This window comes from Doryrhamphus excisus, linkage group LG7 (genome assembly GCF_037039965.1).
Source record: "Doryrhamphus excisus strain RoL-2023G ecotype Guam linkage group LG7, RoL_Dexc_Guam_v1.1, whole genome shotgun sequence".
NCBI classification, from domain to species: domain Eukaryota; kingdom Metazoa; phylum Chordata; class Actinopteri; order Syngnathiformes; family Syngnathidae; genus Doryrhamphus; species Doryrhamphus excisus.
Window position 1 is genome coordinate 2352186 of NC_136363.1, and position 16441 is coordinate 2368626.

General features: G+C 38.2%; 1 protein-coding gene across 1 annotated transcript in view; it reads left to right on the top strand.

The window, feature by feature from the left end:
* The window catches only part of thsd7aa (thrombospondin, type I, domain containing 7Aa), a 78769-nt gene that overhangs the window by 57144 nt on the left and 5184 nt on the right, over window positions 1-16441 (top strand). Inside the window, exons 13-27 of the mRNA XM_058046785.2 lie at window positions 2193-2459; window positions 3783-3961; window positions 4602-4607; window positions 4699-4832; window positions 5078-5231; window positions 7727-7868; window positions 7985-8100; window positions 8165-8282; window positions 11218-11363; window positions 11500-11671; window positions 11752-11925; window positions 13631-13726; window positions 14782-14864; window positions 14929-15142; window positions 16193-16280. Of these exons, the coding sequence (XP_057902768.2) occupies window positions 2193-2459; window positions 3783-3961; window positions 4602-4607; window positions 4699-4832; window positions 5078-5231; window positions 7727-7868; window positions 7985-8100; window positions 8165-8282; window positions 11218-11363; window positions 11500-11671; window positions 11752-11925; window positions 13631-13726; window positions 14782-14864; window positions 14929-15142; window positions 16193-16280 (2089 nt within the window). The remainder of the gene's footprint in view (window positions 1-2192; window positions 2460-3782; window positions 3962-4601; window positions 4608-4698; window positions 4833-5077; window positions 5232-7726; window positions 7869-7984; window positions 8101-8164; window positions 8283-11217; window positions 11364-11499; window positions 11672-11751; window positions 11926-13630; window positions 13727-14781; window positions 14865-14928; window positions 15143-16192; window positions 16281-16441) is intronic.

The following is a 16441-nucleotide window of genomic DNA, read 5'->3' on the forward strand; positions in this document are numbered from 1 at the left end:
CAAACTTTTTCCACATTCTAAAAAATGTAATTTCACAAGAAAGGTAAAAAAAACAGCAAAATGGAAAAAAATCAGCAGTTATTTTACAAGCATTTTGCAAACCACATATGTGGGAGAGCAAGGGGAGAGTTGATGAAGGGCGGACTCACATGCCTAGACACCTCATGTTGTTTGAATCAGGTGATAAGCATGTGGAGGACTTGGTTTTTCGAGCAGATCATTATTAATGTCTGCAGAAATAATAAAAATAAAAATAAAAATAAAAATAAAAATAAAAAAAAAAATAAAAATAAAAATAAAAATAAAAATAAAAATAAAAATAAAAATAAAAATAAAAATAAAAATAAAAATAAAAATAAAAATAAAAATAAAAATAAAAAAATAAATAAAAATGAAAATGAAAATAAAAATAATTTATTTTAGTTCATAATTATAACTCATATTAGCAAACTTTAATGGAAAAACAAACCTTTTCCACATTCTAAAAAATGTAATTTCACAAGAAAGGTAAAAAAAACAGCAAAATTGAAAAAAATCTGCAGTTATTTTACAAGCATTTTGCAAACCACATATGTGGGAGAGCAAGGGGAGAGTTGATGAAGGGTGGACTCACATGCCTAGACACCTCATGTTGTTTGAATCAGGTGATAAGCATGTGGAGGACTTGTTGTGGATCATTGTCCTGCTGAAGAACCCAAGTTGGTTCCAGCTTGAGGCCACCATCAGAATTCATGGTTCTATTTATCACAGCAAGTCTCCCAGGTCCTGAATCAGCAAAACAGCCCGAGACATCACACTACCACCACCATATTTTACTGTTACTTGTGGGATATTTTTGGTAGACAGCAGAATTCATGGTTCTATTTATCACAGCAAGTCTCCCAGGTCCTGGAGCAGCAAAACAGCCCGAGACCATCACACTACCACCACCATATTTGACCACATATTTTATGATGTTCTTTTTCTGAATTACGGTGTTAGTTTTATACCAGATGTAATGGGACACACACCTTCCAAAAAGGTTCTACATTTGAGTGTTTCCTCAAAGGTATTGAGAAGGTCATGAAGATGTTTTAGGTGCTAGCATGGTAGCCGTTAGCATGTTAGCATCTAAGCTAATTGACTAATGTCTAAAAAGGCAAATAGACACATGGCATGATGTGGGGACACTATGGGACTTCCTGGACACTTTTGGGACTTGAGGCTGTCTTGCTAGGTGCTAGCGTGATGACTGTTAGCACGTTAGCATTTTAGCTAATTTACTATTGTCTAAAGGCAAATAGACACATGGCATGATGTGGGGACACTATGGGACTTCCTGGACACTTTTGGGACTTGAGGCTGTCTTGCTAGGTGCTAGCGTGATGACTGTTAGCACGTTAGCATTTTAGCTAATTTACTATTGTCTAAAGGCAAATAGACACATGGCATGATGTGGGGACACTATGGGACTTCCTGGACACTTTTGGGACTTGAGGCTGTCTTGCTAGGTGCTAGCGTGATGACTGTTAGCACGTTAGCATTTTAGCTAATTTACTATTGTCTAAAGGCAAATAGACACATGGCATGATGTGGGGACACTATGGGACTTCCTGGACACTTTTGGGACTTGACGCTGTCTTGCTAAGTGCTAGCGTGATGACTGTTAGCACGTTAGCATTTGAGCTAATTTACTATTGTCTAAAGGCAAATAGACACATGGCAGGATGTGGGGACACTATGGGACTACATCAACCTTTTCGGTACTTGAGGCTGTCTTGCTAGGTGCTAGCGTGATGACTGTTAGCACGTTAGCATTTTAGCTAATTTACTATTGTCTAAAGGCAAATAGACACATGGCATGATGTGGGGACACTATGGGACTGCATCAACATTTTCGGTACTTGAGGCTTTCTTGCTAGGTGCTAGCATGGTAGCCACAGTCACAGCACAGGTGGCAAACCCATCAAAATTTCCGCGGGAATTTTCTAGTTTTAGATAAAAGCCGAAGATGATAAAAACAAGATTTTACAACTGCATTAATTTGTTTATTATGACGCCAAGGCTGGTGGCTGAGGGATGAATGTTGTTTTGGAGGGGGCCGAAGTCTATAGGTGGGCCTTTATAGTCAAGGAGGATAGCTTCGGTCTAATCCTCGTTAAGCCTTAAAAAGTTGTGGGCCAGCCAAGCCTTGACATCCCTTATTTCTGCAGGTAAGAGCAAAAAGCGAGACCAGTGTAAGAACCACCAGATGTACCCACTGAGCGAGACGCAGTACTGCCCGTGCAACAAATACAACGCCCAGCCTGTGGGGAACTGGTCCGACTGTATTCTATCAGAGGGCAGCCGCATGGAAGGACAACTGGGCATGAAGATCCAGGGCGATATCAAGGAGTGCGGTCAGGGGTATCGGTACCAGGCCATGGTTTGCTATGACCAGGATAACCGCATTGTGGAGACGTCACGCTGCAACAGTCACGGTGAGTTAAATAAATATTGTAAAAATACTACATACCGATTTGTTCTTGGAGTTAAAAAGAAGGAGAAATGTTTTCTGTATTCTCCATTGCAAATGTTGCATTCCATCAAGGGGGTGGGGGCTCAGGGTTGTGTCAGCCAAAACCCAAATCTGTCAAGCCACTTGGATGTGTATAAACACAGGCTGGTTTTTGCCAACAAAAGGAGTAGAGGGAATTAAGAATCACAGAGCTGCCGTCGTGTTGGGAAAACGACGGAAGACACCAAAGCGCCGTGTTTGTGCTCCATGAGGAAGCATCATCCCTCCTCTCGGCACACTTTGATGCCAAATGGCTGGAACTGCAATAAGGACTAAGAGGTGATCCTGCTGTCTCTGGGATTTTAGAAGCCTGTCGTTGTTGCTGAGATTGGATGAGAGACTCTGATTGGCTGCTCTTTTTGCTAAACTTAGCAGAAACTGATATGTTTGTAATGGTAATGGTAATGGTTTTATTAAATTTGAACGTGCATCAGATTTACAATTGAGTGCATCCCATAATCAGTTCCCAGTTCCACATGTCCAAAAGGAGTAGGAAGAAGCAAAGCTTATTAAATCCTACCCCTCCATCTGGTACTTTTACAATCAGTAACTGTTACATTTGTTCACTTCCTGCTTTCATAATAAAATTTTAAGGTTTTTTTTCAATTTTTAAATGTATTTTTTATCTTCATAAATTTTAATTTTAATTTTAATTTTAATTTTAATTTTAATTTTAATTTTAATTTTAATTTTAATTTTAATTTTAATTTTAATTTTAATTTTAATTTTAATTTTAATTTTAATTTTAATTTTACAAACAGTAACTGTTACATTTGTTCACTTCCTGCTTTCCTAATATAATTAAAGTTTTTTTATTTAAAATTGTATTTTTATCCTAATATAATTTTTATTTTTATTTTTATTTTTATTTTTATTTTTATTTTTATTTTTATTTTTATTTTTATTTTTATTTTTATTTTTATTTTTATTTTTATTTTTATTTTTATTTTTATTTTTATTTTTATTTTTATTTTTATTTTACAATCAGTAACTGTTACATTTGTTCACTTCCTGCTTTCCTAATATAATTAAAGTTTTTTTTTTAATTTAAAATGTTATTTTTATCCTATTTTAATTTTAATTAAATTTTTAATTAAACATCAACTGCTTGTATTGTTTCTTGAATTGGCTCATCGTTGTACATTGTTTGAGGTCCTTACTCAATCCATCCCATAGTTTGATTCCACAGACTGAAATGCTATGGCTTTTTCAACTGCTGATGTGTTGACATTGTTTTTTTTTTCAGGTTACATCGAAGAGGCTTGCATCATTCCCTGCCCGTCCGATTGTAAACTTAGCGAGTGGTCCAACTGGTCTCGATGCAGCAAATCGTGCGGCAGCGGGGTCAAAGTGCGCTCCAAGTGGCTCAGAGAAAAGCCATACAACAGCGGAAGACCGTGCCCTAAACTCGACCATGTCAATCAGGTGAGGAGGGGGCATCAAATGTAATAACTATTACATTTGCAGGAAATGATTACATATGTGGGAAAGTGAAAAACTGTAAAGGTAATAACTTCTCACAAATGTAATATGAGACAAAATAATGATCTTTGTGGTTGTTGTTGTTTATTTGTTTACTTATAAACCTGCCAATAGTGACTGCAAACTCCAAATGTCTCATATTACATTTGCGAGAAGTTATTACCTTTACAGTTTTTCACTTTCCCACATATGTAATAATTTCCTGCAAATGTAACAGTTATTACATTTGTAATAGTTATTATGTAATAATTTCCTGCAAATGTAATAGTTATTACATTTGTAATAGTTATTACGTTTGCAGGAAATTATTACATATGTGGGAAAGTGAAAAACTGTAAAGGTAATAACTTCTCACAAATGTAATATGAGACAAAAATAATGATCTTTGTGGTTGTTGTTTATTTGTTTACTTATAAACCTGCCAATAGTGACTGCAAATTCCAAATGTCTCAACACAAAAACGACAGGACCACCCAGACCCCCCCGGGTGTACAACATATCATTTTTAATTGTACTGTACAATAATTAAAATTTAATTCATTCTGTTCTTTTCTCTTCCTTGGTGAATGCATTCCAACTTCAGGCACAAGTAAGTTGTTTTTAATTTCCTGTTACCTTTTTTCTGCATATGTACATCTTTTCCGGACAAGATCAAGCAAGTAATTATGATGTTTATTTAGGTGTATGAAGTAGTGCCTTGCCTCAGTGACTGTGGTCAGTACGTCTGGGTGGCGGAACCATGGAGCGTATGGAAAGTTAGCAACATGGACCTGAGGAACAACTGTGGCGAGGGAGTGCAGACCAGAAAAGTCCGGTAAGATGACTTACAATCTGTTTTGTATTGGTACCATTTGAAGGTGATTATTATTATTATTATTCATTATATTCATTCATTCATTTTCTACCGCTTTTTCCTCACGAGGGTCGCGGTGGGGGGGTGCTGGAGTCTATCCCAGCTGTCTCCAGGCGAGAGGCGGGGTACACCCTGGACTGGTGGCCAGCCAATCACAGGGCACATATAGAAAAATAACATAAATAATCAAACTTTATGTGTAACAGGTGTATGCTGAACACCATCGACGGGCCGTCAGAGCAGGTGGAGGACTACCTGTGTGACCCTGAGGAGATGCCTCTTGGTGCTCGGAACAGCCGTTTACCCTGTCCAGAGGACTGTGTCTTGTCAGATTGGGGAACCTGGAGTCCATGTCCACTGGTACGAATTTTTATTGTTTGCAGTACATTTTCTTACAAGTAAGAAAATTACAACATTACATTTTTGTTTGTTTGTTTTTTTTATTTTAATTTTAATCCTAATATAATTTAATAATTTATAATAATAATAATAATAATTTAATAATAATTTAAAATAAATGTTTTTATATTAATCTTAATATGGTTTAATAATTTAAAATAATGATTAATTATTAAAATTAATAATAATTTAAAATAAATATGTTTTTTTTATTTTAATTTTAATTTTTGTCACATACCGAAGTACTCGGTGATATGAGCATCCAATGCCATAATGGGTACCATAGTAAGTGTCAATATAGTGATATACAGTGAAGAAAAGTATTTGAACACCCTGCTATTTTGCTATTTCTCCCACTTAGAAATCATGGAGGGGTCTGAAATTTTCATCGTAGGTGCATGTCCACTGTGAGAGAGATAAACTAAAAAGAAAAATCCAGAAATCACAATGCATGATTTTTTAACAATTTATTTGTGTGATACAGCTGCTAATAAGTATTTGAACACCAGAGAAAATGAATGTTAATATTTGGTACAGTAGCCTTTGTTTGCTATTACAGAGGTCAAACGTTTCCTGTAGTTTTTCACCAGGTTTGCACACACTGCAGGAGGGATCTTGGCCCACTCCTCCACACAGATCTTCTCTAGATCAGTCAGGTTTCTGGGCTGTCGCTGAGAAACACGGAGTTTGAGCTCCCTCCAAAGATTTTCGATTGGGTTCAGGTCTGGAGACTGGCTGGGCCATGCTAGAACCTTGATATGCTTCTTACGGAGCCACTCCTTGGTTTTCCTGGCTGTGTGCTTCGGGTCGTTGTCGTGTTGGAAGACCCAGCCACGACCCATCTTCAATGCTCTGACAGAGGGAAGGAGGTTGTTCCCCAAAATCTCACAATACACGGCCCCAGTCATCCTCTCTTTAATGCAGTGCACTCGTCCTGTCCCATGTGCAGAAAAACACCCCCAAAGCATGATGCTACCACCCCCATGCTTCACAGTAGGGATGGTGTTCTTCGGATTGTACTCTTCATTCTTCTTCCTCCAAACACGCTTATTGGAATTATGACCAAAAAGTTCTATTTTGGTCTCATCTGACCATAAAACTTTCTCCCATGACTCCTCTGTATCATCCAAATGGTCATATGCAAACTTAAGACGGGCCTTGACATGTGCTGGTTTAAGCAGGGGAACCTTTCGTGCCATGCATGATTTCACATCATGACGTCTTAGTGTATTACCTACAGTAACCTTGGAAACGGTGGTCCCAGCTCTTTTCAGGTCATTGACCAAGTCCTGTCGTGTAGTTCTGGGCTGATTCCTCACCTTTCTTAGAATCATTGAGACCCCACGAGGTGATATCTTGCATGGGGCTCCACTCCGATTGAGATTGACCGTCATGTTTAGCTTCTTCCATTTTCTAATGATAGCTCCAACAGTGGACCTTTTTTCACCAAGCTGCTTGGTAATTGCTCCGTAGCCCTTTCCAGCCTTGTGGAGGTGTACAATTTTGTCTCTGGTGTCTTTGGACAGCTCTTTGGTCTTCGCCATGTTACAAGTTAAAGTCTTACTGATTGTATGGGGTGGACAGGTGTCTTTATGCAGCTAACGACCTCAAACAGGTGCATCTGATTCAGGATGATACATGGAGTGCAGGTGGACTTCTAATGGGCAGACTAACAGGTCTTTCAGGGTCAGAATTCTAGATGATACACAGGTGTTCAAATACTTATTTGCAGCTGTATCACACAAATAAATTGTTAAAAAATCATGCATTGTGATTTCTGGATTTTTCTTTTTAGTTTATCTCTCTCACAGTGGACATGCACCTACGATGAAAATTTCAGACCCCTCCATGATTTCTAAGTGGGAGAAATAGCAAAATAGCAGGGTGTTCAAATACTTATTTTCTTCACTGTATATAGCACATCATGACTGGTTCAAGACTCTTCGTCCTTGTATTTAGCAAACTTTAGCTAATTTTAATTTTAATTTTAATTTTAATTTTAATTTTAATTTTAATTTTAATTTTAATTTTAATTTTAATTTTAATTTTAATTTTAATTTTAATTTTAATTAAACATGAACTGCTTGTATTGTTTCTTGAATTGGCTCATCGTTGTGCATTGTTTGAGGTCCTTACTCAATCCATCCCATAGTTTGATTCCACATACTGAAATGCTATGGCTAGCATAACGTAGTCCTAGCATAGAAGTGTTTCAAATGTACTTCTTCCCTGAGATCATATTTCTCCTCTCTTGTAGAGAAGTATTGGATGCCATTTTTAGCTAATTGCTTATTTTTAGCCTTATGCATTATTTTTAGCTGTTTGAAAATGATCTATATCAGCAATTTTAAGTATTTGTGATTTTAGAAATATGTTCTTAAGATGGAAAAAAATGCTGTCCGATATTTTCAACTGATTTTTAACTGATAAACAAACTGTTCTCCTGGACTCCGCAGCCTTGTAATGGGACCAGTACCCGCCAGAGGAAGGCTTATCTACTCCGTCAGCCCGGAGAAGACAAGGAATGTCCTCCAAGGACAGAAACGGAATCCTGCAAACTCAATAGCAATTGCTTCCATTATTCCTACAACATCACCGGTGAGACTCAAAGAGCTCCATCCATACATATTCATATTTTAATGATTGATATTTACACTATGACTGGTTAGCATAAACTCCAGTATACATTGTTTTTATTGATGAAATGTGTACAGATTGGAGTACCTGTCAGCTGAGTGATCGAGCAGTCTGCGGAAACGGGATCAAGACCCGCATGCTGGACTGTGTGCGCAGTGACGGGAAGTCTGTCGACTTGACGTTTTGTAAAGAGGTTAGTTGGAAGTTTTTGGTCCCTGGTAATAAAGTAAGAGTTAATACGAAGTTTTGTCGTTCAGCTGGGCCTGGAGAGGAAATGGCAGATGAACGCTTCTTGCGTGGTGGATTGTCCCGTCAACTGCCAGTTGTCCGAGTGGTCGCTATGGTCCGATTGTACGCACAAGTGCGGACTCCAAGGTATTGACTAACATTATTTTTCCAATAACAAACAAAAATTACAGACATCATTCTGAAAAGACTTTAGACCAAAATATAAACAACAGAACTTTCTGCATCTGTTGACCGGATCGAGTGGTTAGCGCGCAGACCTCACAGCTAGGAGACCCGAGTTCAATTCCACCCACGGCCATCTCTGTGTGGAGTTTGCATGTTCTCCCCGTGCATGCGTGGGTTTTCTCCGGGTACTCCGGTTTCCTCCAACATTCCAAAAACATGCTAGGTTAATTAGCCACTCCAAATTGTCCATAGGTATGAATGTGAGTGTGAATGGTTGTTTGTCTATATGTGCCCTGTGATTGGCTGGCCACCAGTCCAGGGTGTAACCCCGCCTCTCACCCTAAGACAGCTGGGATGGGCTCCAGTACCCTCCCCCCACGCGACCGTCGTGAAGATAAGCGGTAGAAAAGTGTCAAAAAATAAAATGAAAAAATAGTAAAAAAAACAACAAAAACTTAAAAAAAAGAATGTTACATGCTTCCATTCCTATGTGTTGCCATAGGAATAAAAAAAACAAAAACAAAAAAACCAACAACAAAAAAAACAGAAAAAGTTGCCAGGTGTTGACTAAAATGTGACAAAAAAATCAATGTTAGTCAAAAAAATAAAAAATTTAAAAAACTTTAGAAAAAAAGAATGTTACATGCTTCCATTCCTATGTGTTGCCATAGGAATAAAAAAACAACAACAACAACAAAAAAACAACAAAAAAAACAGAAAAAGTTGCCAGATGTTGACTAAAATGTGACAAAAAAAATCAATGTTAGTCAAAAAAATAAAAAATTTAAAAAACTGTAGAAAAAAAGAATGTTACATGCGTCCATTCCTATGTGTTGCCATAGGAATAAAAAAAAACAAAAACAAAAAAACAACAACAAAAAACAGAAAAAGTTGCCAGGTGTTGACTAAAATGTGACAAAAAAATCAATGTTAGTCAAAAAATAAAAAATTTAAAAAACTGTAGAAAAAAAGAATGTTACATGCTTCCACTCCTAAGTGTTGCCAAAAGTTAAAAAAAAAAAAAAAAAGGTGTTTCACTCATCATTTTTGACCATTTAAGTTGCCAAGAGGGTCCGGAATTTTGCCCAGCTGGCAAGTAGAAAATAAATGAATGAATGAATATAATGTACCTTCAAAGTATTCATTCAATTGGGCTTTCATAATGTTACCTCATTCACATATCCACATATTTTGTTATGGGAGTCAAAGAAGGGCAGACTCACATGCCTAGATAGTATTTGAATAAGGTGATAAGCATGTGGAGGACTTTTTTTGGAGACAAGGCGTAGGTCTTTAGCTGCCTGCCTCTCGCCCGAAGACAGCTGGGATAGGCTCCAGCATTCATGTCCTCAGGCATGAACGGTACACATCAGCTTCTTCGGGAGTCCCACAAGCCAACATGCTCACTTTGAAGTTAAATTCCAGCTTGATGTAGACACATGATTATGAATATTTGACAGTTTTTTTTAAATCATTTCTTGCCCATCGCTGTTCCTTTCATAGACGCCATAAGTGGAAGTGCTTCATGATGTGACGAATGGTTGCCTTTTCCAGTCCATAACCATCATAATATCTTCACATGTAATTGAATAGCACGGCTCATTGATCAATGATCCGGTAAAAGTGTGTGCTTTGGGGCTCTGGGAATACTTTGCACTCTTTAAATCCATGAGAAGATTCAATCCATTGAAGGCTTTAGCGATCGTTCTAAACTTATTAGTTATTATTATTATTATTTTTCTTGGTTTGGAATAGAAGAATAGATCCCGTTTCTTTCCCTTTTCTTTATTTCACTTGGTGTCGGCTGCTTGGATATGGTTGCCTGGAGGATCTACTATCTGCTATGGAGTCAGGAATAACAATGATCTTGATATCCCAAATAAACATACCTGGAAACAGAAGGATTCTGGTGTCTATGAAGAAGCATGCTAACAGCAGAAAACCGGTGTCTTTGCGGTGGAACTGGGAAAGGTGGCCGAATACCCGGAAGTCTGGACTCCTCGACTGGGACTGCTGGCTTTTTGGCAGAAAATGGATGCATGGTTTTTGGATGGAGGAGGCCTTTGAGAGGAAGTGGGCCAAGTATGAGGAACTGGCAGACGAATGCCGAAGCAGAGGACGGAGGACCCGATGAGGGCACAAGCCCGGGACTGATCAACCTGACTTGGTCACCTGGGCTTGAGTGTCTGTTGTGAGACCCGAAACACCCGGTGAACCCAGGATACAACACTGACAATGTGTCTAAGTTACACCAACAGATGGTCAGAACAAATTATCCATCAGGCATCGTTAATCCCGATCCCTCCCATTTCCAAACCAGGTTCCGTACCATTGAAGCTAATTCCCGTAAAACAATTCCATCTTTTGTATTCCAGGATTCTAACCTGTCAGGTTCAAACTCCTGTGACACTTTAAAAAACACTTAAATACAGAAATACAGAAGAGTCAGACAATAACATTCAAAGTTACTCTCAAAGTTACTTTTTATTCTCTTTTGGGGGTCCCAACGACATGGTCGTGCAACTCTAAGGGGGGGGGGCGAGAAGGCAGTTGCACGAGCTGTATTTGTTTGTCTATGTGTGTGTGTATATACGTATATGTGAGAGTAATTACTTTTGTTATTTTATGAGTTCTTATCTTGACACATTCTTGCAGGAGTAACATGAACATCTGCGGGGTCGCTGTTGGTGCATCCAGGCACCTTCCAGGACCTGGGGGTCGCTGGGGGGTCACATTCAAACACTTTCTCTTGTCTAATCAAATTGCATATAAGGGTGATAACTAACATTATATTCATTCTAGCTACATTTTATTCTAAGAAACCTCGACAGGCGTTAAGGTACCTGCTGTTTCTCTGACTTTCATTGGTGGTCTCGTTCCTTTCTCCTGTTTTTAGGTAAGCTGTGGAGAAGGCGGACGGTGATCCAGGCGCCCCAAGGCGACGGGAGGCCGTGCCCGTCACAGATGGAGCAGTGGAAGCCATGTCTGGTGAAGCCCTGCTATAAGTGGAGATACAGTCCCTGGTCTGAATGCAAGTCCGAGGTCAGTCAGTACTCACACAAAGACACGTTATTTGAGGCGAGGAACCAAAAAGTTGTTTTTTTGTTATTGCTGTTCTGTTATGAAGGATTCAGTTCTACAAATAGAATAATATTAATAGTAACTTATTTTACCACAGGGGGCGAGGTGTGGTGACGGCTTACGTTTTAGGAACGTGTCATGCTTCGTGACGGATGGATCGGATCTGCAGGGAAGTCTCGTAGACGACGAGCTGTGTGGAGACCTGGACCCTGTAGTGGATGGAGATCCACAGATCATACTGCAGGAGTCCTGTACTGTACCTTGTCCGGGTAAGATCATATTCTGTGTGAAATATAAGCTAATATACTACATAGCAACTAATATTAAAATTATTCTTTCAAATTTATAGGTGAATGCTACCTGACAGACTGGACCGGTTGGAGTCCGTGTCAGTTAAGCTGCATTGGTGGGGACGATCTGGGTTTTGGATCGGTCCAAGTCCGCTCTCGGGCCGTTGTGGCTCAAGACCCTGAGAATCTGCTTCAGTGTCCCGAGCAGGAGTTAGATGCCCGGCCATGTACAGGTCAGACTTTTTAGATTCTCATTTCTATATTTATAAAAATACATATTTAGGCTAATTTTAGGCTAATTTTTGCGATGTACTATTCAACATTGGTCACTAGGTGTCAGTAATATTACATTGATGTAGGAAGTACTGTATAGAAGGAATTGACTCAATGCTAACATGCGGGAGTCCATATCAGGGGTGTCCAAAATGTGCAGCCCAGGTACCCAGGTCCATTTTGTATTATGACAGGGCAAGAGGCGGGGTACACGCCGGACTGGTTGCCTGTAAAAAAACAAAACAGACCAAAAAAAAAACTAAACAAAAAAGCTACACCAACAATGGAAAAAAATACCATTGATTTTATGAGCATAAAGACAAAATATTTGGCGATAAATGTTACACTGGATGGCACTCGTGCCAGGTGTTGAGGACCCCAGAGCAGAGACCAAGGGAAATGTCGTAAAAAAAAAAAGTACAGTAAAGTCTCGTTATATCGATATTGTTGGGAGTTGGAAAAAATATCGATATAACCGGACTGTCGATATATCCGATCCTGCGCCGAACTGCATTAAAAGTGGGCAATAATGCACTCAACATTGTTCTATACACACGAGAGAAACCACGAACGCCAGCATGTACATATGAAAAACAGTGATTATTGCAGGCGATAAAAAGATATCTGAATACAACACAATTAAATACATGTATTTGTACGCTTGTGTCTTCGTTGGAATAGGTGTGTATGCTATGTCAGTTGGTTCTTCTGTTGCAGGCATGTGTTTGGCCAGCTATGTGGGGCGGGTTGAGCATGACCTGTGAACCAGGAAGTGCGGGAATCGGTGTGTGTGCTGTGCTCTGGTGGTGGAAGTGTGAAAAATAAAGTTGACTGGAAGCAGCCGTTCACCGTGTTCTTTTTTGGTATTGAAATCCTTAAGCAAAGATTGATTTAAGCTGCTTTTGTATCGATATAAGCAGACCAAATTGGCTGGCGGGAGATGAAAAGGGCATCGTAGTAACCGGATTATCATAATAACCGGGTATCGTATTAACGGAGCTAATTATATCATAAAAGACTAGAAATTTGCCAGGAAATGAAAATAGTATTGTAATAAGCAGTACTTCGATATAACCGATATCGATATAACGAGACTTTACTGTATTTAATAATAAAGAAAGGGCTTTCACAAAGGAAGAAAAAAAAATAAAGTAGAACATGCAAACTCCACACAGAGATGGCCAAGGGTGGAATTGAACCCTGGTCTCCTAGCTGTGCCGCCCCCTTGCGAAATTAGTATTTTAGTTTTAGTATTTTAGTATCAGTATAAATTAGTATTAGTATTAGTATTGTTTATACACCTTTTGAGTATTAAGTTGCAGTGTGATGAATCGAGTGCTGTTAGCAAAGTGTTTGTTCTCAGTAAGACATTCACATTAATACCTATGGACAATTTGGAGTGGCTAATTAACCTAGCATGTTTTTGGAATGTGGGAGGAAACCGGAGTACCCGGAAAAGAAAACCCATGCATGCACAGGGAGAACATGCAAACTCCACTCAGAGATAACCGAGTTTGGAATTGAACCCTGGTCTCCTCGCTAACCACTCGACCGCCATGCAGCCCCAAAGTCATCATATCATAAGAAAAAACACACTAATTTACAGTGATAAACGAGGGATTACCGTATACCGTAGTCACCTAAATATTGTTTTTTTTCCCACAGAGGGACAGTGTTTAGAATACCAGTGGAAAAGTGGACCATGGAGAGGCTCATCACGCCGAGTATGGTGCCAACGCTCAGATGGCTTGAACGTCACGGGTGAGTTATTGATCCAATACCGGACAATCGTAAAACGGCATTAAAAATAACAACAAACCTAAGTAATGATGATTAGTGGATTATGTAGGAGTCATTATTTTTATTATTATTTTTTTTAATTTAGTCCAGGGGTCTCAAACTCAATTTACTTGGGGGCCACTGGAGCTCGGGTCTGGGTGAGACTGGGCCACATCAGGTTTTCCAAAAAAAAACAAAAAAAAACGCATTTATTAAAAACAAAAAAATTAAAAAAACTTCGCTTTGGTTCCAATTTTCTACAATAAAAGTTCTGATAAAACATTCCACTGTTCTCAAATATCTTACTTTTTATTTTTCTGCACAAAATAAGATGAAAAATAAATAAACAAATCAAGAATAAAGAAAATCAATCAGTAATAAATAAATATAATAATAATAATAATAAAAACTTAAGAAACCACATATAGTTGGTGGGTAGACAAATGATTTTTTTCAGATTAAAATGAACAAAGCATTATTAGAGCCCTGTAGACATGATAAAACACGACTATAGTCACATTTATACTCTTTTTATTTACAACATATTGCGCAACTGCAGGGTCTTGAGACACATGCTAACTCGCAAACTAGAGAGCTAGCGACCTAAACGGTAGCCTTCAAGTTATTTCCTTTAAACTTAAATAACCAAAAACTTACCACTTCCACACGGATAGGGAGGATAACTATTAACAGTTATTTAACCTTTAACATGAACATGAATCAAACGTAATCATTTTTTCTGGGTACATGATACCATACAGCATCCATATCAAACTAACATTAAGGCGGGGGCCTCAAACTCGTATCCTGCGGGCCACATTTGGCCCGCGGGCCGCGTGTTTGAGACCCCTGATTTAGTCTATTCAGAGAAATAGAAAGAACCACAGAACCACTTGGCTGTGTTAGCTGACATGCTAACCATTTTTAATTATCCTATTGGGCAGATAAATATTATCATTTCAGGGAAATGTATGTGTCCATCTTTTCTTGGTTTATTTTGGATGTTGCATCCTAACCTCTGACCTTTCCAATGACAGGCGGTTGCCCGACAACGACACAACCATTAGCCGACAGATCATGTGACCCGGCCTGCACCAAGCCTCGTTCCTTTTGTACAGAGGTGAGTGTGATGTTCCTGAGCGCGGCGGTCTACGGTTGTATATTGAACTTCCTGTTTGTGTCAGGCGGGCGTCTGCGGCTGCGAGGAGGGCTACACAGAAGTCATGACCTCTGACGGCGTGCTGGACCAGTGCACGGTCATCCCGGTGCTGGAGATCCCCACCACCGGAGACAACAAAGCAGATGTCAAGACCATCCGAGCCTTCAACCCCACCCAGCCGGCAGTCAGCCCGCCGGGTAGAGTGGGACGTACCTGGTTTCTGCAGCCATTTGGGCCAGGTATGCACGCACGATGAGTATACAATGGGATGTCCAAAGTACGGCCCCAGGACCATTTGTAGGGCATGGTAGGTTTTTTTTATTGGCCCATGGCACAAAAGTAAAAAAACAGGAAAAAAAATGTAGTCAAAATAATAAGAAAAACATTTTTATCTAACAAAATATTTTTTTTAATTTACGAGAATAACATTGTAATATTATGAGGAAAAATAACATCAATTAGTAGTTGAAATATTCAAGTTTTTTTCAAGTTGTAGTACGACAAACAATCCAAACTAATGAAGTAATTTTTGGAAATATGGTTCAGGAAACAGTTTTTATTTTAATATTATTATTATTATTATTATTTTATTTTTTATTATTAATTATTATTATTATTATTTATTTTAATTTATTTGTTTTTTTATTTTTACTTTTGCTTTTACTTTTGCTTTTATTTTATTTTATTTTATTTTATTTTATTTTATTTTATTTTATTTTATTTTATTTTATTTTATTTTATTTTATTTTATTTTATTTTATTTTATTTTTATTTTTATTATGCTGAAAATACATTTTTCAAAGATTATTTCAGAATAAAGTTGAAATGTTTGGGGGAAAAAAACAACAGCTAAAATGGGACAAAAAGGGAAGTTGACACCTATAATCGTTTTTTTTTCACCTGTATATTTTTTCTTGAAATATAAGTTATTGGCATATCTACATGTGTTGCTTTACATAATAATATAAAAGTTGCTTCCTTTTTATTTTTCACTGTGTGGAAAATGTTGCTGGAAAAAAGGTTTGGACACCAAGATTTTAGGGTTATTTCCCAAGTAACTAACATGGATCTTTGCTGCCCTCTTGTGGTAAGAAATATGTTGACGCAAAAATACACTGTACTGCACCTATGAAAGTATTTTTTTTTCTTTATCACTGAAGTTTTTTTAGACTGAATTTTATGATAGAATTTTCCCCCTTGTGAATTTAACCAGAAAATGTAATTGAATAAAAATTCCTGAATTGTGTGTCCAATATTGAGTCGACATTTTCATGTTGTTTGTGTTGCAGATGGCAAGCTGAAGACGTGGGTTTACGGCGTAGCAGCAGGAGTCTTTGTCCTGCTGGTCTTCATCATCTCAATGACGTACTTAGCATGGTAATGTACATTCCTATGCCTGTGTGTTCGTGTTCTGTCCTCTTTCGTTCCATTTCACATTTTGACCTGGACGTCACAATATAGTCAACACGCCAAGCTACACACTAACACATTGATTGGTTTTTTTTCTACCTAATTATGCATTTTTGGCCTTGTGCTAC